The 25,547-nt window shown below is 44.5% G+C and overlaps 1 protein-coding gene across 2 annotated transcripts in view; it reads right to left on the bottom strand.

Annotated features, from left to right (window-relative positions):
• Positions 1-25,547, bottom strand: part of LOC137321156 (A disintegrin and metalloproteinase with thrombospondin motifs 3-like) — a 299,698-nt gene that overhangs the window by 61,725 nt on the left and 212,426 nt on the right. For both annotated transcript variants that reach the window (XR_010962726.1, XM_067983405.1), the window contains exons 10-16: positions 21,822-21,954; positions 18,254-18,367; positions 14,139-14,284; positions 8,420-8,595; positions 8,186-8,319; positions 5,086-5,209; positions 1,242-1,322 (exon numbers count right to left, since the gene is read on the bottom strand). Coding sequence is in view for 1 of the 2 variants with exons in the window: in XM_067983405.1 (XP_067839506.1) it covers positions 1,242-1,322; positions 5,086-5,209; positions 8,186-8,319; positions 8,420-8,595; positions 14,139-14,284; positions 18,254-18,367; positions 21,822-21,954 (908 nt within the window). In the remaining variant the exon portion in view is untranslated. The remainder of the gene's footprint in view (positions 1-1,241; positions 1,323-5,085; positions 5,210-8,185; positions 8,320-8,419; positions 8,596-14,138; positions 14,285-18,253; positions 18,368-21,821; positions 21,955-25,547) is intronic.

Here is a 25,547-nt window from a genome sequence, read left to right on the forward strand (position 1 = left end):
AAACCCGAGCCCTCTGCCTGATTGTCCCAAACCCGAGCCCTCTGTTTGACTGTCCCAAACCCGAGCCCTCTGTTTGACTGTCCCAAACCCGAGCCCTCTGCCTGACTGTCCCAAACCCGAGCTCTCAGTCTGACTGTCCCAAACCTGAGCCCTCTGTCTGACTGTCCCAAACCCGAGCTCTCTGTCTAACTGTCCCAAACCCGTGCCCTCTGTCTAACTGTCCCAAACCCGAGCTCCCTGTCTGGCTGTCCCAAACCCAAGCTCTCCAAGGCAGAAACCCGGGCCTGACTTCTCCACCTGAGATGACCTTTGATCTGGTTTATTGGCTTGGCACTGCATCAGGGTTCCCCAAATGGCTCAATTTGTTTGTTCAGTGCCAGGAAGACCATAGGGCTGGTCCTCACTTTGTGCTGAATTAGCTGATCTCTGGATTGGTAGTAGGACGAGTAATATTGGATTCAGCGCCCCTCGGTAAGAAGGAAAGGGCTATTCAGCTGTTGCCCCACATGTGTGGATATTGAGTGAGAGTGGCGTTGGGGTTTGCCTGTGATGCAATCTGAGGGCAAACTACCAGCTGACACTTACCGTCTAGGCTCAGACATGAACCACTTGAGCAAGGTACAACAGGCAGAGTAGTGTCCTTGGAACTGTACCCCAGCAAGGAGTCAACACATTTCGGAGAAAACCAGCAGAAGAAAGGAGGAGGAAGTGTAGCTTTGCATTTCAGCACAAAACCCATGGGCTTATAGAAATCTCCTCTCATCATAGCAACATGTTATTTTTGAGATATGTTCTTATAGTTTGTTAACAATCAAGTCATAGAAGTACTTTGATAATAAACGTAATGCTTATTAATAATAATAAAATATCACTTATTACAATAGAAGGACTAATTTTATAAAGTTGCTTCTAGCGCAGGGCCTTGCCCACTGGGAATGTGTACAGGAATTTAGATGTGAGCTGCCCATAATTTTCTGTCCGTGGATGGAAAATCGTGGGACAGCAGGCACCTGCATTCCCGACACCATTCTCTGCACTCGCCAGCCTACATCGGCAGTGTGGTTTTTGTATAATTGGCCCTACACAGTTTAACAGGAGAGCCATTGTACCCTTTGAATATTATGTTAGTTAATGTTAGGAGATCTTTGCACCAGCAACTAATGAATTCGGATTAGTGCTTAAAAATGTAATCTGTTGCTTCGCTGAGTAAACTTGTCAAGCAGCGCAAGGTTAGCACTTACCAAGAATGTGAGGAGAAACCTCGTCTTCTTGGATGACCACATGTCTAGAACCAGGTGGGATGTCAAACATCTTTAAGTAGCCTTTGCATGTGTTAAGGTCAATGATAGAAGCAAAAAGAAACAAACAAAGTGATGTTACTAAGGCGTTCCAGTGGAATTTTGTTTTGAAGTAGGCATCAATAAGCTAATGCACATTTTGCAAATTCTGGTTAAAATGGCCAACCAGGCTTGTGACATGCTGCACACATACAACAAAGTCAAATTTTCCTCTCTGCCCAGGAGGAAAAACAATGTATGTGTTTTGGATGGACTGAATGATGAGCAAATGTTGCAAAATGAATGCATTGATGCCCCTTCTTCTGCTCCTCGTGCTTACTTACCAAAAAGAATTCTCGAGTGCCTTGATTCAGAGATATCAAGGTTTCTAGCTCCCTTGGGTAAAATGAATGCTCCTCTGGTTCGCCCTTAAACAAAATGGTTTTGTCAGTTTTATTGGTGACTGTTTTCTTTTCATTGACTACCAATGTGATCATTATGTAAAACGAAGTAACTCTGATCCGAATGAGGAAGAGTTAATGACACATGTATCCAGTGAAAGACACCAGAAACAGCTATTAGAACACGGTAGATTATAGTCAATGAAAAAAAAAGGCTGAAATCAAAAGTGTGAGAAATGTCCAGCTCAGGCTAGACTGGATACTTGCAAACATGTTTTCCCAAGGTTCCAAGTTCGTTTTGGTATCTCTTGCTTAATTTTTTGCCTGTTGAAAGAGTTTGGGTAGTGGTTAGCTGCTGCAGAGTCACCACAAGTCACAGTCAAAACAGTCATTTCTGAACCTTGGTGACCTCCTCCTATACTATAATATATAAGGTTCGCTTTAACTTATACTGTACCACACGTTCATTACAGAATCAAGTAGCAATCATAGTATATGTTCTATGCTTTGAGTTCTTAAATTAGATAGCACTGGCCTGCCACTGCCTCGGCCCAAGATCCAAGTCTTCAGACCCAGGCAAAGTTACTTCCACATGTCCAGGGAGATTTTTAAAAATTATTCGTTCATGGGATGTGGGCGTCGCTGGCGAGGCCGGCATTTATTGCCCATCCCTATTGGCCTTGAGAAGCTGGTGGGGAGCCGCCTTCTTGAACCACTGCAGTCCGTGTAGTGAAGGTACTCCCACAGTGATGTTAGGAAGGGAGCTTCAGGATTTTGACCCAGCAACGATGAAGGAACGGCGATATATTTCCAAGTTGGGATGGTGTGTGACTTGGAGGGGAATCTGTCTTTACCATGTGTGACTTCACAAAAGTGGCTGTCATGGAGTTGCTCAAAGCTGATCTCCAGACAAGATTTATCACAGGGTTAGACAATCCTGCCCATTTCTGTGAAGGTTATCACCATTTTGAATTTTTTTTGAACTAGATCCTTCCACAGTTGCTACATTAATCAGACAGTTTTGTATTGTTTTCCCTATAGAAAGGAAACAATAGTATGAGAAGGCACAGCCCATTTTTCAGGTTTCACGCTTCCCTGAAGTGCAGGGACTCGTTGGTGGTACACGTGTTGCCATCAAGCTCCCTACAACAACCCCATGCATATATGACTAGGAAAGGCTTTCATTTCATCAGTGTCAGATCACAGGAATAGAACAATGCAGGTGACTTCACGATGCCCCAGCAGCAGCCACAATGCCTTTATTTTGCACCAATCCACGTCGCCAGCAATATTCCAAGGAGGAAGCAAGCTATTCAAATGAGTGAGGAGCCCTGAACAGAGGCCACTACAAAGTATTGTAAGGCTCAATGCCTCCACCCAAATACAACATTGGTATGCTGAAACAGAGGTTTTGTTGTCTGGATATTAGCTGGAGGTCTTGCTCTACAACCTTGAGAAGGTGTTGGAGGCCATCAGCATCTGCTGCATCCTGCAATAAATTTGCTATCCAAAGATGGGGGAACTCTTCAGCAAGAGGACCAGGCAGGTCAGCCTACAGCTTTGGTAGAGGAGGAGGAAGCAGAAACAGGTGAAGATGACATGCTGCCAGGAAGACTGGTGTGCCAACCACTGACTGACAGGACTTTAGTTAACATCTATAAATGTGGCCCTGCACAAACAGTCCTATAGTTTTCCTCATTACATAGTGGTTCCATGACCAACATGGTCTATCCTGTCACCACTGCTTTCTCCCTAATATCCCACCACCTGCAACATTAATATTTCGCTTCTGGTAATAAATTTACAAACTACGTTTTAAAGAAGGTACACCCAGTTTATTTCTCTGCTTCTGTTTCTCGTATAAATGTGCTTCACTGTTTACTTGACCTTGGTGTGAGTGTATAGTTTGTGTTATCTCCTTCCTAATAGTGTGCTCCTTCTAGATACTACCTCAGTGGGACAGGTAAGTATGACGGCAGCCCATCCTCTAATTGGGCCTCCAGACACGGCTGTGCTGTGATGCAGAGCTATGGAGAAAGAGCAGGAGAGTGGGACTAATTGGATAGCTCTTTCAAAGAGCCGGCACAAGCAAGATGGGCTGAATGGCCTCCTTCTGTGCTTTATGATTCTATGTGAGGGGTAATGCCGTGCTTTCCATGCCCCATTGCTGATGTTGCACCACGTTGGGGCTTCAGCGCTTGTGACGTGGATTTAATTTGAGTTGTCAAGCTGTAGGCAATCTTACCTTGGTACTCTTCTTCACGACACAGAATTTATTCCTTTTCTGTTGCTTTGACTTATGGACGTGGCACACTGCACACTTTGTCCTCAACCCCAAATATGGCTAGCTTCCTCTGAGTCACCTCTTCCGACAGAATGTCCGAAGTTTCCTCATCAAAAGGAGGCAGTTCTGGCTCCCTGGTCCTTGGCAAGATTCCATCTGTGCAGCGCTAGTCAGTCATAGCAAGTTGCAACGTATTCAAAGCCCATGGGCTTACATATATAGTGCTCAATGCACTGATGGAAAACGCACAAGGAGCACATGGGAATGAATTAAGTGAGCTGACATCACTACATCCAGCGGCGTTAACTCCCCACTCCCCTCCTGAATCGGTCCCATGGTCAACCGGGTGAGGTACTGAAAAGCTGCTACTGCCCGCAGAACCATAATCTGGTTCTCAGGAGAAAATAGAAAACTGAAAGACACTAATGCTACAATGGGTATGAGTAACCAATCCAGAAAGGAAAATTCCCTTTGTAGAATCAATTGGGGACAGGGACGACCCTAGTGTGTGACTGGAGAAGGGGAACTCCCCCCTGTGCAACCAACGCAGTCAGCGATTGGGCATTCCCTCTGTGTAACTTGGGGGGGGGGGGGGAGGAAAATTCTCTCTGTGCAACCGAAATGGGGTGGGGGAATTCACTCTGCAACCACCCAATTGGGGGAATTTCCTCTGTCCACTATGTGTCATGAAATGTTTGTATAAAGGATGCTTTTATTGCACGAGGGAAATCTCCCCAAAGGTGATTTAAAAAATAAATTTGATGAACTGTTGCCACCGAGGTGCAGTGACCCACCCGAGATAGATCAGTGGAGATTATAAATAGCCGGAAATTTCCTCGATGGGTTTCCCAATTGGCCGCCAGAGGACCGGGGGAAAGCCTCGTTTATGTGCATATCCCATGTTTCTGTTGATCATCCGCCAAAGTTTGGGAAAGCTGAGAAAATTCCTAGAGGATATTCCTACCATGTTGCTTTATCATGAATCAGTGTGGATTATAATCACCAGTAACTTCTGCGTGAGTTATCCCGATTGGTCGGGGATCGGAAGACTCCCCCCAGAAATTCTACCCCAATATTCCTACCACATTTCATTGACATAGTTCAGTGATCAGAATATTCCTACCCAGTTTCTTTGGTGTTCTGGTGAATGTTCCTTTCACTGTTCTGCAGTGGGAGTTGTCTCCACCACATACTCCGCACTTGTCATCCACTTTGTTTGAACCAATTTCTTTGTCACATCCCACTTTCTGTGGAGGTAAAACTTTAATTAACACAGCAGTAAAGTGCAGCTTTAAAATAGAGTAATATAAAGGAACATTAGGAACAGGAGTAGGCCGTTCAGCCCCACGAGCCTGCTCTGCCATTCAATTAGATCATGGCTGATCTGTACCTCAATTCCATTTCCCCCTCTTTGCTCCATACCCCTTGATACCCTTACCTAACAAAAATCTATCCATCTCAGTCTTGAAAGTTCCATTTGTCCTAGCATCCACAGCTTTTTGAAAGTTCCAAATTTCTACTACCCTTTCTGTGAAAAAGTGCTTCCGAGCTCTAATTTTAAGATTATGTCCCTGTAATCTTGATCCCCCACCAGAGAAAATAGTTCGTTAGGCATCTACCCTGTCAAATCCTTTCAACATTTTAAACACCTCGATCAGATCACCCCTCAATCTCCTATATTCAAGGGAATACAAGCCAAGTTTATGCAACCCTCTAAGCCCCGGTATCATTCTGGTGAATCTGCACTGCATCCCCTCCAAGGCCACTATATCCTTCCTGAGGTGCGGTGCCCAAAACTGAATGCAGTACTCCAGATGAGGTCTAATCCAGACTCGGTACACGTGAATCATCACATCATCCCCTTTGTATTCCAACATTTACAATGGTGCTTTATTCATTGCCCATTGTGATTTGTTACAGAATGAAGTGATATTAATATGTTGAATTTGAATACTATGATCTGACCAGAAAGTCTCAGTAAAGCCAAAAGTGACAGTCTCTCTTTGGTATTACCACTTATTATAATTTGAGCTCTCTCCTGGTCATAGCAAAGGGCAAATGTAAGGAATCTTACAACACCAGGTTATAGTCCAACAATTTTATTTTAAAATCACAAGCTTTCGGAGCTTATCCCCTTTGTCAGGTGAGTGAGTGAATAATCTCCGAAAGCTTGTGATTTTAAAATAAAATTGTTGGACTATAACCTGGTGTTGTAAGATTCCTTACATTTGTCCACCCCAGTCCATCACCGGCATCTCCACATCATAGCAAAGGGCAGTTTTCGTAGGTAAGTCTGCATCTCCTATAATGTGGAACATACACCTTTACCTGTTTTATGACTGTTGGCAGCAATGCATGGGCTTGTCAATTACTCTTATACTAGTTATTTTTCATAGGAGTTTGCCTGAGATGTTCCCCATGCTTTCCCATCCACTCTGAAGGCAAACATATACCATGCTGCCAGACAATCATTCAGGCTAAAGCTAATAATCAAATTTATTTACATGATTTTTAATTAAGTTGAAGCAAGAGAAATTCTGCAGAATAATCAATACAAATGCTTAACTTAAGCACAATAAATTGTCTCAATTTTTTTTTAGAAAATGTCCAAAATCTTTAGTCAATTTTAGAGTCTTTTAATTCAGTCTTTGAACGTCATAACAGGGGGGAACCTCTAATCAATTGAGGTCTGTCTCACTACGATGACATGTAAAGATACAACCCATCCACTAGCTTAAACATCCACTCCCTCCATCACGACACACCGTAGCTGTGTACTAGCTACAGAATGCACTGCAGCAATTTGCCAAGGCTTCTTCAGCAGCACCTCCCAAACCCACCACTTCCACCACCTACAAGGACAAGGTACAAGGGAACACCATCACCTCCAGGTTCCTCTCCATGTCACACGCCAGCCCGACTTAGACATATATCACTGTACCTTCATTCTTGCTGGGTCAAAATCCTTGAACTCCCTACCTATTATTCATTCTCGGGATATGAGTGTCACTGGCCAGCATTTATTGCCCATCACTAGCTGCCCTGAGAGGTGGTGGTGGGACTTCTTCTGCTTGATACAATTGAGTAGTTTGCCACGCAATTTCAGTGGGCTGTTAAGAGTCAACCACGTTGGTGTGATGAAGACCAGACCAGGTAAAGACAGCAGGTTTCTTTCCTTAAAGTTAACCAGTTGGGTTTTTACAACAACCCGACAGCTTCATGGTCACTTTCACTGATACCAGCTTTTTATTTTGAGATTTTTAAAAACTGAATTCAAATTCTCAAACTGCCGTGGTGGGATTTAAACTCATGTTCTTCGGATTATTAGTCCAGCCATCTGGATTACTAGTCTAGTAGCGTCACCACTACGGTACTATACTCCATATATGTAGGGTTCAAAGCTCTGGTAGGGCATTCCATGTCCTAACAACACTCTGCGTAAAGGAAATTCTCTTAACCTCTCCTTTTGCTTTTTTGATGTTGATATGGGAAACAATTTTTCCTTATTTAACTTAAAAACTTCTATAACTTTGACTATCTCCATCAGATCTTCTAATAGACATCTCCGTTCTTTCGAAAACCACTCCCTTCTCTCTCCTTGGTTTCCCTTCATAACTAAAGCTCCTCGTCTTTGGTATCCTCTTAGCAAGTTGTAAGGCTTGCCGTATGCAGATTCCTGCAACTACACAAAACTTGAACCTTTTAGCATAGATAAAGGACTGCCAGAACCAACCAGATTTGGAGTTTACAATTATTTTAACTCTTTCAGCTCTAGTGTCTGTAATTGCTTGATGATAGTGGGGAAAAATAATTAATGCATGAAGCTCAAGATGGAGTTAAACGCTGCAGTAAGATCACAACAGATATATGAATTTTAAAGGGAGGATCTCTGATTTTTCCCTTCTCCCTTGAAACATTGGACTGATCCTACTATGTTTAAGGATAACTGAATGAAGGCGATTTATCCTTGCATTTATAGATTCTGTGAACCCGCTCTTAGCACAGAAGCTGGACTCCCAGTATGCTTGGATCAGAGATAGGACCACAACACTGTTGCACTGACTCTCCGACTTGTGCTCTCCATGAGCTTAGACTCCTCACTGGGAGTACCAGATCACAGAATCACCTTTTCCGTAGCAGCTCAATGCATGTGATATTACCACTGATTAGACGGTGAAGGGTTTCCGTGTAATCGCTTGGAACATGTTGTTAATTTTACTCACCACACATTCGCCTCTTACGCAGATGCTATATGGATCTTTATAGGAACAGAGAGTGCCATCGTGGATCAACTGTTTCATGTAGACAATTCTTCCCATTTCCTTGGATTGGCAGTACAGATGGCATCTTTTTTTTGCTTAAAAAAAATCAATAAGATTATGTTGCTTAAATGTTTCAAGTCTATTTGAAACCTGAAACTTGTCTTGGTGAATAAAAATATTGTGTATTTAACTTACAGTCAGGATGTTCGTATGGAAGCCAGTGGTGTTTGGTGTTCTGATATTCATAGTATGAATTGCGCTGCTGACACTGTTGTGCTCGGAAATCCTCAAAATGGCGTGGGCAATCTTCTTTGTTACACAGTTGGTATTCATAGTTTACACCAGGGCAATCCTGACCATCATTGGCAGGCCTGAGTCACAACCATGCAATAATGTTACTTACATTTTAAACAGTCAAACGGCGAATATCTTACACAAATAAGGACAGTCAGATCATACAATACTGCTCATCACATCAGTGAATCTTCACGTAATTAGCTTTTGGGATCTTTCTGGAGAATTTGAGTTTATCATTCACAAGGCTGTGTGTCATTGGCAATTTTGCCACAAATATTTGGTTGGAGCTTTAGTTACTCACCTTATAGTTGTCCCATACAACTCAGTCAAGGTCACCTACTGGTTTCAATTTGTAATTGTACAGAAAGAGTACCTGAAGCAGTCTTTTGTCTACCTTCACACAGTTTGCAGCACCCCTCAATAAAGCACTAACACAATTAAAATGTAATCCTTGTCCCTATTTCAGCAGCCGTTTGTTGCTTCACAACTCTCCAATGCAGCTTCCACCTTGTCCACAGCACTGTGATTGCATTGCCACTTTTCTCCCTGGTTTCAAAAAACATTCTAAAAACCCTCCAACTGTGCTGTGTATTTAGCTCCACCACCTAACTCTGTCCCTGTTCGTCCTGTTGGAGCATGGATCACTGTTTAATGATTAGGGGACCTTCACCCTAGCCAGCGATGCTGACACCAATGTACTGCCTTATCACTGCCCCAGCTGAGATTGGTTAACTCAGCATTCAGTGGGAATTGAACCAAGGTGCTTCCGGCTTGTAATGCAGTCCCTTTAAAAATTTGGGCCATTGCGGAGCTGTGATGTGTTTATTTTTAAATGAACTGAACTTATTAATTAAGAAACCACAGCATAAATTCGTCAATCCCACACTGCCAGCAAAGAGCCAAAGAATCATGGAATCTTACAATAGCTTAGATTTATATAGCGCCTTTAACATAGTAAAACGTCCCAAGGCACTTCACAGGAACGTAATCAGACAAAAAATTGACACCAAACCACATAAGGAGATATTTGGACAAGTGACCAAAAGCTTGGTCAAAGAGGTAGGTTTTGAGGAGTGTGTTAAAGGAGGAGAGAGAGGTGGAGAGGCAGAGAGGTTTAGGGAGGGAATTCCAGAGCTCAGGGCTTAGGCAGCTGAAGAGTCAGCCACCAATGATCGAGCGATTAAAATCGGGGATGTGCAAAAGGCAAGAATTGGAGGAGCGCAGTGATCTCGGAGGGTTATAGGGCTAGAGGAGGTTACAGAGATAGGGAGGGGCGAGGCCATGGAGAGATTTGAAAACAAGGATGAGAATTTTAAAATTGAGCCTTTCTCGGACTGGGAGCCAATGTAGGTGAGCAAGCACAGGGGTGATGGGTGAACGGGACTTGGTGCAAGTTAGGATATGGGCAGCAGAGTTTTGGATGAGCTCAAGTTTAAGGAGGGTGGACCATAAGAACTTAAGAACATAAGAAACAGGAGCAGGAGTAGGTCATATGGCGCCTCGAGCCTGCTCCGCCATTCAATCAGATGATGGCTGATCTTCGACCTCAACTCCACTTTCCCGCCGGATCCCCATATCCCTTCATTCCCCTAGAATCCAAAAATCTATCGATCTCAGCCTTGAATATAATCAATGAATCAGCATCCACAGCCCTCTAGGATAGAGAATGCCAAAGATTCACAACCCTCTACATGAAGAAATTCCTCCTCATCTCAGACTTGAATGGCTAACCCCTTATCCTGTGACTATGCCCCCTAGTTCTAGACTCTCCAGCCAGGGGAAACAAACTCTCAGCATCTACCCTGTCAAGCCCCCTCAGAATCTTACATGTTTCAACGAGATCACCTCTCATTCTTCTAAACACCAGAGAGAATAGGCCCATTCATTTTTTTTATTCATTCATGGGATGTGGGCGTCGCTGGCGAGGCCAGCATTTATTGCCCATCCCTAATTGCCCTCGAGAAGGTGATGGTGAGCCGCCTTCTTGAACCGCTGCAGTCCGTGTGGTGAAGGTTCTCCCACAGTGCTCTTAGGAAGGGAGATCCAGGATTTTGACCCAGCGATGATGAAGGAACGGCGATATATTTCCAAGTCGGGATGGTGTGTGACTTGGAGGGGAACATGCAGGTGGTGTTGTTCCCATGTGCCTGCTGCTCTTGTCCTTCTAGGTGGTAGAAGTCGCAGGTTTGGGAGGTGCTGTCGAAGAAGCCTTGGCGTGTTGCTGCAGTGCATCCTGTGGATGGTACACACTGCAGCCATAGTGCGCTGGTGGTGAAGGGAATGAATGTTTAGGGTGGTGGATGGGGTGCCAATCAAGCGGGCTGCTTTGTCCTGGATGGTGTTGAGCTTCTTGAGTGTTGTTGGAGCTGCACTTATCCAGGCAAGTGGAGAGTATTCCATCACACACCTGACTTGTGCCTTGTAGATGGTGGAAAGGCTTTGGGGAGTCAGGAGGTGAGTCACTCACCACAGAATACCCAGCCTCTGACATGATCTTGCAGCCACAGTATTTATATGGCTGGTCCAGTTAAGTTTCTGGTCAATGGTGACGGTGATGTTGATGGTGGGGGATTTGGCAAATGTAATGACGTTGATTGTCAAGGGGAGGTGGTTAGACTCTCTCTTGTTGGAGATGGTCATTGCCTGGCACTTGTCTGGCGCAAATGTTACTTGCCACTTATCAGCCCAAGCCTGGATGTTGTCCAGATCTTGCTGCATGCGGGCTCGGACTGCTTCATTATTTGAGGGGGTGCAATTGGAACTGAACACCATGCAATCATCAGCGAACATCCCCATTTCTGACCTTATGGTGGAGGGAAGGTCATTGATGAAGTAGCTGAAGATGGTTGGGCCTAGGACACTGCCCTGAGGAACTCCTGCAGCAATGTCCTGGGGCTGAGATGATTGGCCTCCAACAACCACTACCATCTTCCTTTGTGCTAGGTATGACTCCAGCCACTGGAGAGTTTTCCCCCTGATTCACATTTGACTTCAATTTTACTAGGGCTCCTTGATGCCACACTCGGTCAAATGCTGCCTTGATGTCATGGGCAGTCACTCTCACCTCACCTCTGGAATTCAGCTCTTTTGTCCATGTTTGGACCAAGGCTGTAATGAATTCTGGAGCCGAGTGGTCCTGGCGGAACCCAAACTGAGCATCGGTGAGCAGGTTATTAATGAGTAAGTGCCGCTTGATAGCACTGTCGACGACACCTTCCATCACTTTGCTGATTATTGAGAGTAGACTGATGAGGCGGTAATTGGCCGGATTGGATTTGTCCTGCTTTTTGTAGACAGGACATACCTGGGCAATTTTCCACATTGTTGGGTAGATGCCAGTGTTGTAGCTTTACTCGAACAGCTTGGCTAGAGGCGCAGCTAGTTCTGGAGCACAAGTCTTCAGCACTACAGCTGGGATGTTGTTGGGACCCATAGCCTTTGCTGTATCCAGTGCATTCAGCTGTTTCTTGATATCACGTGGAGTGAATCGAATTGGCTGAAGACTGGCTTCTGTGATGGTGGGGATATCGGGAGGAGGCCAAGATGAATCATCCACTCGGCACTTCTGGCTGAAGATGGTTGCAAACGCTTCAGCCTTGTCTTTTGCACTCACGTGCTGGACTCCGCCATCACTCAATCTCTCTTCATAGGACAACCCTCTCATCCCAGGAACTAATCTAGTGAACTTTTGTTGTACCGCCTCCAAGGCAAGTATATCCTTCCTTAGATAAGGAGACCAAAACTGTATGCCATACTCCAGGTGAGGTCTCACTAAAGCCTTGTACAATTGTAGCAAGACTTCCTTACTCTTGTACTCCAACCCCCTTGCAATAAAGGCCTACATGCCATTTGCTTTCCTAATTGACTGCTGTACCTGCATACTAACTTTTTGTGTTTCTTGTACGAGGACACCCAAGTCTCTCTGAACACCAACATTTAATGGTTTCTCACCATTTAAAAAATATTCTGTTTTTCTATTCTTCTTACTGAAGTTAATAACTTCACATTTCCCCACATTATACTCTATCTGCCACTTTCTTGGCCACTCACTTAACCTGTCCATATCCGTTTGCAGCCTCATTACGTCCTCCTCACGGCTTACTTTCCCGCCTAGCTTTCTATCGTCAGCAAACTTGGATACATTACACTCCCTCTATCTAAGTCATTAATATAGACTGTAAATAACTGAGGCCCAAGCACTGATCCTTGCGGCACCCCACTAATTACAGCCTACTAACCTGAGAATGACCTGTTTATCCCTACTCTCTGTTTTCTGTCCTTTAACCAATCCTCTATCCATGCTAATATATTACCCCCAACCTCATGAGCCCTTACCTTGTGTAACAATCTTTTACATGGCACCTTATCGAATGCCTTTTGAAAATCCAAATATACTACATCCACTGGTTCCCCTTTATCTACATTGCTAGTTACATCCTCAAAAAACTCTAATAAATTTGTCAAACATGATTTCCCTTTCATAAAACCATGTTGACTCTGCCTAACCATATTATGATTTTCTAAGTGCCCTGTTACCACTTCCTTAATAATGGATTCCAGCATTTCCCGATGATCGATGTCAGACTAACTGTAGTTCCCTGTTTTCTCTTTCCCTCCCTTCTTGAATAGCGGGGTAACATTTGCTACCTTCCAGTCCACTGGGACCGTTCCAGAATCTAGAGAATTTTGGAAGATCATAACCAATGCATCCACTATCTCTGTAGCCACCTCTTTTGGAACCCTATGATGTAGGGCCATCAGGTCCAGGGGAATTGTCGGCTTTTAGTCCCATTAATTTGTCCAGTACTTTTTCTCTAGATGGGAGCTGGGAGACCGGCCAGGGGAGCATTGGAAGTAAAGAGGTGACAAAGGCATGGATGAGGGTTTCAGCAGCAGATGAGCTGAGGCTAGGGTGGAGACAGAGGCCCTTCAGCACAGAAGGAGGACATTCGGCCCATCGTGCCTGTGCCAGCTCTTTGAAAGAGCTATCCAAATGGACCCACACCCCTGCTCTTTCCCCATAACCCTGCAAATTTTTCCTTTTTAAATATATATCCAATTCCTTTTTGAAATTTACCATTGAGCCATACTTGAAATGAGCATGGAACAACGACAGTGCTTTATTACACTGACATCATGGTCTCTGACCCGTGCTCTCTTGGAGTGCGGGATCAGAGAATTCACCCTCAGAATTCCTCCCCAGTCTCTTTAAAGATTTTCTTTTTATTGGTGCTGCTGATATCCATATATTTGCATATTTTCTCCGTCCCTTAGATCAAAGGTTTAATTAAGATATGTGGGGGGTGAAATTGGTCAATGCCACTATTTCAAAACGAGCTAAAAGCGAACCGTGAGCCCGTCCTACACTGCGTCTGATTTTCTACTCCACTGAAGTCAATGTGATGTAAATTGAGATGCCAATTCGCTTTCAGCTCAATTTTGCGCAACTGGTGTTAACCAATTTCACCTGCCGAATACCATAGCTATCATAATGTGACAGCATTTTTCAGCAAGTACTTTCTCGTATTATGGGAAAAGCATGTACTAGAATAACATCACTTGATTCATCGTTAGAGATGTTTCAACAAAAGCATCCATCACTATAGAAACCACTTACGCTGGGTTATTGCACTGCCGGGTTCTAAATCGGACACCAGTTCCACAGGTTCGAGAACAGGACCCAAGTTTGCTCCATGATCCCCATTTGCCGTCCGTCCTTAACTGTTCTGAAGTCTTCCACAAACAGTGACCCTGGTAGCACCACTGATAATTCAAATTAAACATTTTAAGCATTGGAGTCTGTCCTATTGAAAGTCTAACCATGACCATTTTCAGGTAATTATTTCATTGCACATTATTACACTGACAGTACATTTTTGCATTATAAATTATTACATTCTCAATTCATTGTTATATTGGGAGTGTATTACTACACTCGGGGTGTTGTTACATTGTGCATTATTACACTAACAATGCATTATTACATTGACAGCACATGACTACACTAACAGTGCATTATTACACTGTCAGTGCATTATTACATTGCACATTATTTCAGCTACTGCATTATTACATTAGACAATGCATTATTACATTGTACATTATTGCACTGCCAGTGCATTATTACACTGACAGCACATTAGTACATTAACTGCATTATTACACTGTCAGTGCATTATTACATTAACTGTGCATTATTACTGTCAGTGCATTATTACATTGACATTACATTACTACACTAACTGTGCAATATTACACTGTCAGTCCATTATTACATTGACAGTGCATTACTACACTACCTGCAATATTACACTGTCAGTCCATTATTACATTGGCAGCACATTATTACACTAGCTGTGCAGTATTAGACTGTCAGTGCATTATGACGTTTTGCATTATTACACTCAGTGCACTGTTACATCATCAGTGCATTATTGCACTGACATTAGGGGAGGCGGTTTAACTGGGAGAGGATTTTGGACAGGGGGGAGGTGAGCCTCAAACACGCCCAACACGATCAGTTTGACGCCTGGGCTATTTTAACCGCCAGGCCTCATTTGCATCCTGCTGGCCAGTTGCCACCCGAAACCGGCAGAGAGGCAGCTGGCCGATTTTGGTCAAAATTGTGGGGCTTGAAGGCCGGCCACTGTTTGCATGGAGGCGGGGGGAGGTTGGGGCAATCAGTGTTGTTTTGTGGGTTGGTGTAGGGCCTCTTTCGCACTCTTCTAGCAGCACCTACAGGGTTTGTGTACTCTTCCTTGCTGCTGCTGCTCCTCATCCTCAACCCTCGTGGTTAACCCAGCAGAACACCCCTGATAAAAGTAACTGAATGCGCAGCCCAGAAAGACTCCTGCACCTCCTAAAGATAACTTTTTTAACACTGCTACTGCAGCCACAACAGGGCCCTTAAGACCCCCTAGCAACCTAAAATGACTAATCAGAGACTTACATTAAAGGAGGTGATGATCGCTTTAAATAGCGCTTCTGCAACCCGCCTCCCGACTGTTGCTGCCATGATCTGGTGTGCGGGCTTAAGAATTAGCGAATCAGGCGCTTGAACAAACCGATTGTGCAACAGGGTCCTAAAACAGTTGAAGGATCCTGATTTCAATTGGCTCAACGTTTACCTTAAGCAGGCGCCTGGGACGACTAAGGCATGCCCAATCCAAAATGGTGGGTGATGCACTTCCTGTGTATATCGGGCGCCCGATATTGGCACTTGTTTTGAGCCTGAGAAATGGGTGAAACGAGGTCCAATTTCATAGAATCATAGAAAGTTACAGCACAGAAGGAGGCCATTCGGCCCATCATGTCCATGCCGGCCGAAGAAGAGCTATCTAGCTCAATCCCACTTTCCAGCACTTGGTCCGTAGCCCTGTAGGTTACGGCACTTCAAGTGTACATCCAAGTACTTTTTAAATGAGTTGAGGGTTTCTGCCTCTACCACCCTTTCAGGCAGTGAATTCCAGACCCTCACCACCATCTGGATGAAAAAATTTCTCCTCAGCTCCCATTTAATCCTTCTACCAATTACTTTAAATCTATGCCCCGGTCATTGACCCCTCCGCCATGGGTAATAGGTCCTCCCTATCCACTCTATCTAGTCCTGTCATAATTTTATATACCTCAATTAAATCACCCCTCAGCCTCCTTTGTTCCAAAGAAAACAACTCCAGCCCATCCAATCTTTTCTCATAGCTAAAATTCTCCAGCCCTGGCAACATCCTCGTAAATCTCCTCTGTACCCTCTCTAGTGCAATCACATCTTTCCTGCAATGTGGTGACCAGAACTGAACGCAGTACTCAAACTGTGGCCTAATCAATGTTTTATACAGTTCTAGCATAACCTCCTTGCTCTTATGTTCTATGCCTCGGCTAATAAAGGAAAGTATCCCGTATCCCTTTTTAACCACCTTATCTACCTGACCTGCTCCCTTCAGGGATCTGTGGATATGCATTCCAAGGTCCCTTTGTTCCTCTATACCTCTCAGTATCCTCCCATTTATTGTGTACTCCCTTGCTATGTTTGCCCTCCCCAAATGCATTATATCACATTTTTCTGGATTGAATTCCATTTGCCACTTTTCTGCCCACCTGACCAGTCCATTGATATCTTCCTGCAGTCTATAGCTTTCCACCTCACTATCAACCACACGGCCAATTTTTGCATCATCTGCAAACTTCTTGATCAAGCCTCCCACATTCAAGTCTAAATCATTAATATATACCACAAAAAGCAAGGGACCTAGTACTGAGCCTTGCGGAATCCCACTGGAAACAGCCTTCCAGTTGCAAAAACACCTGTCAACCATTGCCCATTGCTTCCTGCCGCTGAGCAATCTCGGATCCAATTTGCCACTTTCCCTTGGATCCCATGGGCTTTTACTTTTCTGACCAGTCTGCCATGTGGGACCTTGTCAAAAGCCTTCCTAAAATCCATGTACACTACATCAAATGCGTTACTCTCATCGACCCTCCTCAAAAAATTCAATCAAGTTAGTCAGACATGACCGTCCCTCAACAAATTTTGCTCCCCACGTGTAGCACCATCTATCTGCAACGTCAGGAAGGCATTTTTATTTGTGTACTAGGCATGTGGTTACCCCAGATCCAATCAAGATAGACTGTACTGCTATGGTGTGTTAAGGGTGGTCAGTGAAGAAGGATGTTCTTTTCCATCTTTCCTTGTCTAAGTTACTGCGATTTGGATATGGAAACTTTTGGTTTGCAGACAACAATGATTTGATGGTAATGAGCACTGGTTACCTGAAACAACAAACACACAACCATTGTATGGATGGATGGGCTATTGTCTACTAGAATCATAGATTCCAGATGGATTGATCACAAATTTGATATGACTATTCATATAAAGAAAAAAAAGGTTCCACATACAGCACTGGGATAATGACCAGGTCATCTGTTTTAGTGATGGTGGTTGAGGGATAAATATTAGCCAGGACACTGGGGAGAATGCCCCTGCTCTTCTTTGAACAGTACCATGGGATCTTTTACATCCATCTGATAGAGCAGACGGGGCCTCGGTTTAATATCTCATCCAAAAGACAGCACCGATTTTGTGTTCTAGTCTCTGGAACGGGAATTGAACCCACAATCTTCTGAACCAGAAGTGGGAATACTACCACTGAGCCATTCTCACCAGATGGTCTCTAATCAGGTATAACTCTCCAAATACAATGGCTCATGACTGAATTGAGGATCCACAATGACCTGAATTAGTCCATTTGTAATTTCCTAACAAACAACTGGCTTCAGCTTGAACTGAGTTCGGATATACCAGTTAATATGTGCATCATCGATTTCAGTGTCCTGCCATTGCTCTCCTGGGGCTCATTTCCATGGTTGGAACTTCCAACAAATTTCTATGCCTATCTGACCTCTTAAGCTCTTAGTGAGTTTGAGGAAATGATTATGAAGAATAGAGGGACAATTCATACTATAGAATAGGATTGCTTAAACCCTTCTGGAGGACCTTCCACAGACGTTGAGAGAGGACACTTGATTTGGTGGGGCTTTATTTCACCTCAATGATCTCACCTATTGCACTGATCACAGGTCCAGTTGGATATATACTGCAGTTTCCTGACCACTTTGACTCTGTTGTCCATTCACTCCAGGATCATTCACTCCTGCAATATGTCAGTGGACTGCTTATAATGTATATCATTAATTTTGTCCATAAGAAATAACAGTGTCCCAGAGCCAACTCACCTTTCCAGAACCACATTCTGTTCCATCCAAGGGAGGCCCTTTCTTTGTCTTGCAGAAGAATGGGTTGTCAGGATGGCTGCACCATAACTGCTTGCATGGATCAAAGGTGCGAAACTGGAACCACAGGAAAATGAAATTGGCTTTTTCTTACCAGAAGGTCTTCAGCATTTAGCTGTTTGCTGCTTTTTATAGCTCTAAGGTTCCAAATCAAAATATTGTTGGTTTCCGCATTTTGAAAAATAATGGAAAATACGTGGGTTCGTTTTCTAAGTCCCCAGTCCCAGCGGGGAGATTCCCGTGGCAGGGATGTGGGTCGCAGACAGTACTCAAATAATACAGGGCCAATTAAGTGCTCCTGTCTGGTGAGGTTCCATGCTTAAATTAGAGTGGAGATAGGGCTCTAATAGTTTGGGCTGATTTTGTGATGCTGGCTCCCATCTAGCTGGGCTCCATATTTGGAGTGTAGTGTAGTGTAGATAGTGGTATAACACTACAGGACTGATTCTCCTGTCTAGCAAGGCTCCACGCTGGGAGCTCAGCTTGCCAAATAAAAATATGTACCTAACGAGGATACGTTTTTACTACAAAATGCAAAACTCAATTTCTGGGTCTTTGCTGCAAGAGATGCAAGCAGCAATGATATATCCAATCAAAGTTCAAATTTAGCAGCCACATACAATGTATAATAGGATCAATTCACTGATCACATACTTTCAGTGCGGAACCAAGCATGAAGGGAGCGTGGGTCAGAGAATAAGCACTGCAGTGTTGTATCCTATCGCTGACCTTGCTCCCTCCGAGCACAGCTCCCTGCTGGGAGCCCAGGTTCAGTGAATTTTCCCAAACACTTAATACACAGCTGATGCAGATAATTTGTACCATAGCTCTTAATATATCACAGTGTGCCAGGCTGCCATGCTCATACAGAAACTATATAAAGCACCCTCATTACAGAATGCTATTAGGAGGGCATACTGCACATGAGTAATATTTGGTCCACATTCCATATCTATGTGCCAGTATTTCAGGCCCTGAAGAGTTTATGTTGAAATGATACGGTGATCTGGCATCATTCGACGCTCACACAGCAAACCGTAGGCCACAGTGCCTGATTCTCTGCCCAATAATTTAAACAGATCAACCCCTTTTTGCATTCTGTTTTAAAACTTAATAAAGTTTTATGCATGGCAAAAAAAGAAAAATTTATTGACTGGAAATCATTTATATACTGAGTCCCAACTTAGAAATGAACATACCCCTCCACCGTGGTAGACAGCCCATGACCGTGTCCGTCCCGTTTCCCATACTTCCACCCTCATCCCATTATCCTCCCAGATCCATGATAGAGTCCCACTTGCCCTCACCTTCTACCCACCAGCATCCACATTTGACGAATCATCCACCACCATTTTCGCCACCTCCAATGCAATCCCACCACCAAACACATCTTCTCCTCCCTTTTCAGAATTCCGAAGGGATGGTTCCGTCCGTGACACCCTGGGTCCACTCTTCTATCATCCCTAACACCTGCTCTCCCTCCCCCGGTACCTTCCCATGCAAGTGCAGGAGACATAACACCTGCCCTTTCACCTCTTCGCACACCATTGTCCAGGGTCTCGAACACTCCTACTGGGATTCACACCAACCTGGTGCACCGTACTCGCTGCTCATAATGCGGTTTATTCTACATGGGGGAGACTAAACACAGATTGGGCAATCACTTTGCTGAACACCTTCATTCTATCTGCAAGTGCAATCCTGAGCTTCTGGTCACTCGTCATTTTAATTGTCCGTCCCACTCCCACTCTGATCTCTCTGCCCTTGGCCTCCTACACTGTTCCAATGAAGCTCAGCGCAAGCTCTAGGAACAGCACGGTCTTAACATTGACTTCAACAACTTCAGACTTTAATCACAGCTCCCATTTTCTCTCAGACAGTAGGTGCTGGTTATGTAGGATGGGTGCACCAGCGCCTCCAGGAATGGGGGAGGTTGTGGGCTGAAGCTTAGGATGGGGCTTCCCTATCGGTACATGTCCGACGGGGTGGTCTGCACCTCTGGTGTCCATCTGCCTTTTTCTTCCACCACACTCCTGAGCTACTGGAGTCTTCTCCGGTCCGCCAGTTATTTCGTGCTTCACCACCATCCCCCCTCCATCTTCCCCTTTGATATTCTGCTGTAACCATTAACACATCTTCTGGTTCTTGGATAGATCTTTATTTCTCTAATTTCTCTCATTGTTGAGAGACTTTGACTTGCACTATTACCATTTCTGTCATTTAATCATCTCCTGTTCTATACCTAATCACAGACCTCTCTTTCTTTCTCCCCGTCCCTTTTTCCTTGGATGTGCTCCTCCATACAAGTTGTTCATCTATAACAGCTCCCAGGTCTGACAAAGGGTCACCGACCTGAAACATTAACCCTACCTTCCTCTCACCGCAGATGCTGCCTGACCTGCTGTGTGTTTCCAGCATTTTCTGTTTGTATTAGAGATGAACATACTTCTGTTTCTGATCAGCTAATTGAAAGAGACTGCGATCTGGTTTGTTTCACGAAATATACGTTATAAGTAAAGGGCAAACTCAGCGAGGCCTCAATCATAGCACATTGCCTCATTAGATGTGAGCAGGGATCAGGGATAGGGTAGTAGTGCAACCCCCCCCCAACCTCACCATTCACCAACCCCCAGGAGAGCTCCCTCTCTGAATTTACCCTTTACCATATAATATTTCATGAAACAAACCAGATCACAGTTGTTCAGTTAGTTGCATTGGGTGTGCAGCCTTGCAAAATTTGCCCTTAAATGTTGGTTTGAAGCACTAGATTTAAACTGTAAGAGAAACATTCAAGTGTTTGGCCACGTTTGAGTGCTCGGCCTCTTTATTTCTGTTTCTTTGCCAATATTTTTCCCCTCGTCTCCTGACGGCACTGGCTCTTGAAGGGGCAGGAATCCACAGGCACTGACAGCCCTGCGGTCGACGAAATAGCTATTTTTCATCTGAGAGCTGAGACAGTGAGTGTTGGCAAAGGCAGGGTCATGGGGGCATCAGAATTGAGTCTGATCCTTTCCTTGCCCAACATTCAGACCAGGGCACTTCCAGTCAATCGGAGATGGACATCCCCCGTTGATTTTTTTTCCCAGGCGCACTGAGGCCAATTGTGTTGCCCGAACTGCTAACCTAGATGTGGAGATGCCGGTGATGGACTGGGGTGGACAAATGTAAGGAATCTTACAACACCAGGTTATAGTCCAACAATTTTATTTTAAAATCACAAGCTTTCGGAGATAATCTCCGAAAGCTTGTGATTTTAAAATAAAATTGTTGGACTATAACCTGGTGTTGTAAGATTCCTTACATTTGCTAACCTAGCTAAGGTCAGCTGACTCGGCATAAAACAGTGAATCAAACTTGAAACTTAATCTCGCAACACATGATGCAGTTGGCCATGGGAGAGCTTCCATCTCTTTGTAAAGGGCTGCTTTGGCTACAATGTTTATTGCTAACCACCCCCTAACTTTAACAATTCTCTTTTACAGTCATTACGTGTTTTTTTTGGCAAACATACAGCTGTGCACATCTTGTAGCCCACACCAAAATCAAATCGGCATTGTTCATCCATTGAATAGTTTATCCCTGGCAGTTCTGGAAGTTTGGGCCAATCGTGTTCAAATGGGTCATCCATAAGACAATCGTAGGAGCTGTAGGAAGGAAAGAAAAAGAGACTGAATCTACGATCTGTTCACTAGAATCATCGTCCCAAGTGTTCAAACTTCCTGGTTTATTCTGATAAAACGCCTGAGGATGTTATAATGATTGGATGATTCCACGATCTGGCATTTCCAGTGGTGATCACGGTGAGTGCACCTCGGCCATGGTTTCCCGAGGTGGGCTCCCCTGTGAGTGCTGCACCCCGCTGGAAGCACTGGATCATGGAATTCTTTCCTGAAAGTATATCTTGGGTCTGAGCAAGCCTGTACATCCCAGCTGCACGGACTCTGCTGGTAATTCCTGACTGGCTCTTGGTTTCTTTCACTGAAAACACTATGGACATGAGGCTGTCCCAGAGCTACCAGCAGTGGTGGTAACCGCCCATCTCAATGACAAACAGCTTTCACCATTGGTCAAACCTATATAGTTTCACTACTGCTATGTTTGTGTCATTGGATGTCTCAGGTGCACGGCTGATGACAGGGACAAAAAAAATCATAAGTACGATCTGTTTAATATTGAAAGCTCTGGTTATGCGTCAGTGCAATATAGGCTTTAGGATTGTAGGAATTGCTAGATGAAAAAATATCAAGGTTCATCTAGTTAGCCTTGTACCATTCTGGTAGTCCCATGATACAAGGATAATGTTGTTGACTAATCATTGCAATTAATCTCTATCAATTAGTCCACAACAGACCCAGACAAGAGGCAAAGAAAAGCCCAGTGCTGGAGAACTTTTGGAATCGTAGGTTCAAAGTCACCTGTTCCTCCCAAGCGTGATCCACTTAGCACATATCATGTCTCAAATTACTCATATACTGTATTGTAAAATGTTATTTTCTGAAAGAAATCTATCTAATTTGCATTTGAATGAATCAATACAAACTGCTTCCACCGTCTCCCCAGGGAGCCTGTTGCAGAGATTGACCACTCGCTTACTGAAATATTATTGCCTCCACTAAATTTGAACTTGGACTTTCCTAACTTGCCAGACAAGCAAAGCCAATAAATAAATTAATTTGAGGGATTAAACAACTGTGGGCTAGATCATCGTCGTCATCCTGTAAATACTGCCTGATTGCTGCCGTTCTGTTGCTCAATCTCATAATTAAAATTTTTTTTTATTCGTTCATGGGATGTGGGGGTCGCTGGCGAGGCTGGCATTTATTGCCCATCCCTAATTGCCCTTGAGAAGCTGGTGGGGAGCCACCTTATTAACCGCTGCAGTCCATGTGGTGAAGGTTCTCCCACAGTGCTGTTAGGAAGGGAGTTCCAGGATTTTGACCCAGCGACAATGAAGGAACGGCGATATATTTCCAAGTCGGGGTGGTGTGTGACTTGGAGGGGAACGTGCAGGTGGTGTTGTTCCCATGTGCCTGCTGCTCTTGTCCTTCTAGGTGTAGAGGTCACAAGTTTGGGAGGTGCTGTCGAGGAAGCCTCGGCGAGTTGCTGCAGTCACTGTGCTCCGGTGGTGAAGGGAGTGAATGTTTAGGGTGGTGGATGGGGTGCCAATCAAGCGGGCAGCTTTGTCCTGGATGATGTCGAGCTTCTTGAGTGTTGTTGGAGCTGCACTCATCCAGGCAAGTGGAGAGTATTCCATCACACTCCTGACTTGTGCCTTGTAGATGGTGAAAAGGCTTTGGGGAGTCAGGAGGTGAGTCACTCGCCGCAGAATACCCAGCCTCTGACCTGCTCTTGTAGCCACAGTATTTATATGGCTGGTCCAGTTAAGTTTCTGGTCAATGGTGACCCCCCGAGGATGTTGATGGTGGGGGATTCAGTGATGGTAATGCCATTGAATGTCAAGGGGAGGTGGTTAGACTCTCTCTTGTTGGAGATGGTCATTGCATGGCATTTGTCTGGCGCGAATGTTACTTGCCACTTATCAGCCCAAGCCATGAAGTTGTCCAGGTCTTGCTGCATGCGGGCTCGGACTGTTTCATTATTTGAGGGGTTGCGAATGGAACTGAACACTGTGCAATCATCAGCGAACATCTCCATTTCTGACCTTATGATGGAGGGAAGGTCATTGATGAAGCATTTGAAGATGATTGGGCCTAGGACACTGCCCTTAGGAACTCCTGCAGTAATGTCCTGGGGCTGAGACGATTGGCCTCCAACAACCATTACTATCTTCCTTTGTGCTTGGTATGACTCCAGCCACTGGAGAGTTTTCCCCCTGATTCCCATTGACTTCAATTTTACCAGGGCTCCTTGGTGTCACACTCGGTCAAATGCTGCCTTGATGTCAAGGGCAGTCACTCTCACCTCACCTCTGGAATTCAGCTCTTTTGTCCATGTTTGGACCAAGGCTGTAATGAGGTCTGGAGCCATGTGGTCCTGGCGGAACCCGAACTGAGCATCGGTGAGCAGGTTATTGGTGAGTAAGTGTCGCTTGATAGCACTGTCGATGACACCTTCTATCACTTTGCTGATGATTGAGAGTAGACTGATGAGGCGGAAATTGGCCGGATTGGATTTGTCCTGTTTTTTGTGAACAGGACATACCTAGGCAATTTTCCCCATTGTCGGGTAGATGCCAGTGTTGTAGCTGTACTGGAACAGCTTAGCTAGAGGCGCAGCTAGTTCTGGAGCACAAGACTTCAGTACTACAGCCAGGATGTTGTCGGGGCCCATAGCCTTTGCTGTATCCAATGCACTCAGCCATTTCTTGATATCACGTGGAGTGAATCGAATTGGCTGAAGACTGGCTTCTGTGATGGTGGGGATATCGGGAGGAGGCCGAGATGGATCATCCACTCGTCACTTCTGGCTGAAGATGGTTGCAAACGCTTCAGCCTTGTCTTTTGCACTCACATGCTGGACTCCGCCATCAGTGAGGATGGGGATGTTTACAGATCCTCCTCCTCCCATTAGTTGCTTAACCACCACCATTCACGATATTCATTAAATCTACAAGACAGGTGAAGGATTTAAAGGGGTATTTCCGTTCCCTCTTTTTCAAGCAATTACCTAATTCCCCTTTAAAATAATGTATGGAGTCTGCTTCAATAATGGTTTGTGTTAGGGAATTCCACATTCTATCAATCTTCTGCGTAAAGACATTGGGGCTGAAAATCCACAGCTCTTGCAGTGGACTCCTGCCATAACTTCTGCGACCTTTCTGTTGCTATGACCGTAAGTTAGGCCAGGACCTGGATATGCTCGGCCCTGGCCTTGAATGGGTGTTAATAGATAGGAATCAGGAGCAGATTTTTTGTCTTCTTTAGTCCACGGGTGCCTGGGTCAATAATAGTACCTCCACCACGGCCTACCCTGGATTAGGCAATTCAGCATAAACCAAGGACTTTCCTGGATTAAATGCTCATTACTAAACCATGTGGTATATTTGCTAGCTGAGCTATAAGATCCACAAACAGTATCAGTGGGCCCTGAGATACTTTCAGTTTGAATTCAGTTGATGACGGGTTATTAAGATTATGTGTGTTTTTTTTAATTTAATTTTTAAATTATAAAAGCTTAGCTGTGTTGCAAGGACTACGTGTGTTAGAAAATGACAGAACGCCTGCGCGTGATACAGGTATTTGTCATTAGTTTGAGGAGACAGTGCTCTTTGTGACTC

This window comes from Heptranchias perlo, chromosome 4, assembly GCF_035084215.1.
Source record: "Heptranchias perlo isolate sHepPer1 chromosome 4, sHepPer1.hap1, whole genome shotgun sequence".
Classification (NCBI taxonomy): Eukaryota; Metazoa; Chordata; class Chondrichthyes; order Hexanchiformes; family Hexanchidae; genus Heptranchias; species Heptranchias perlo.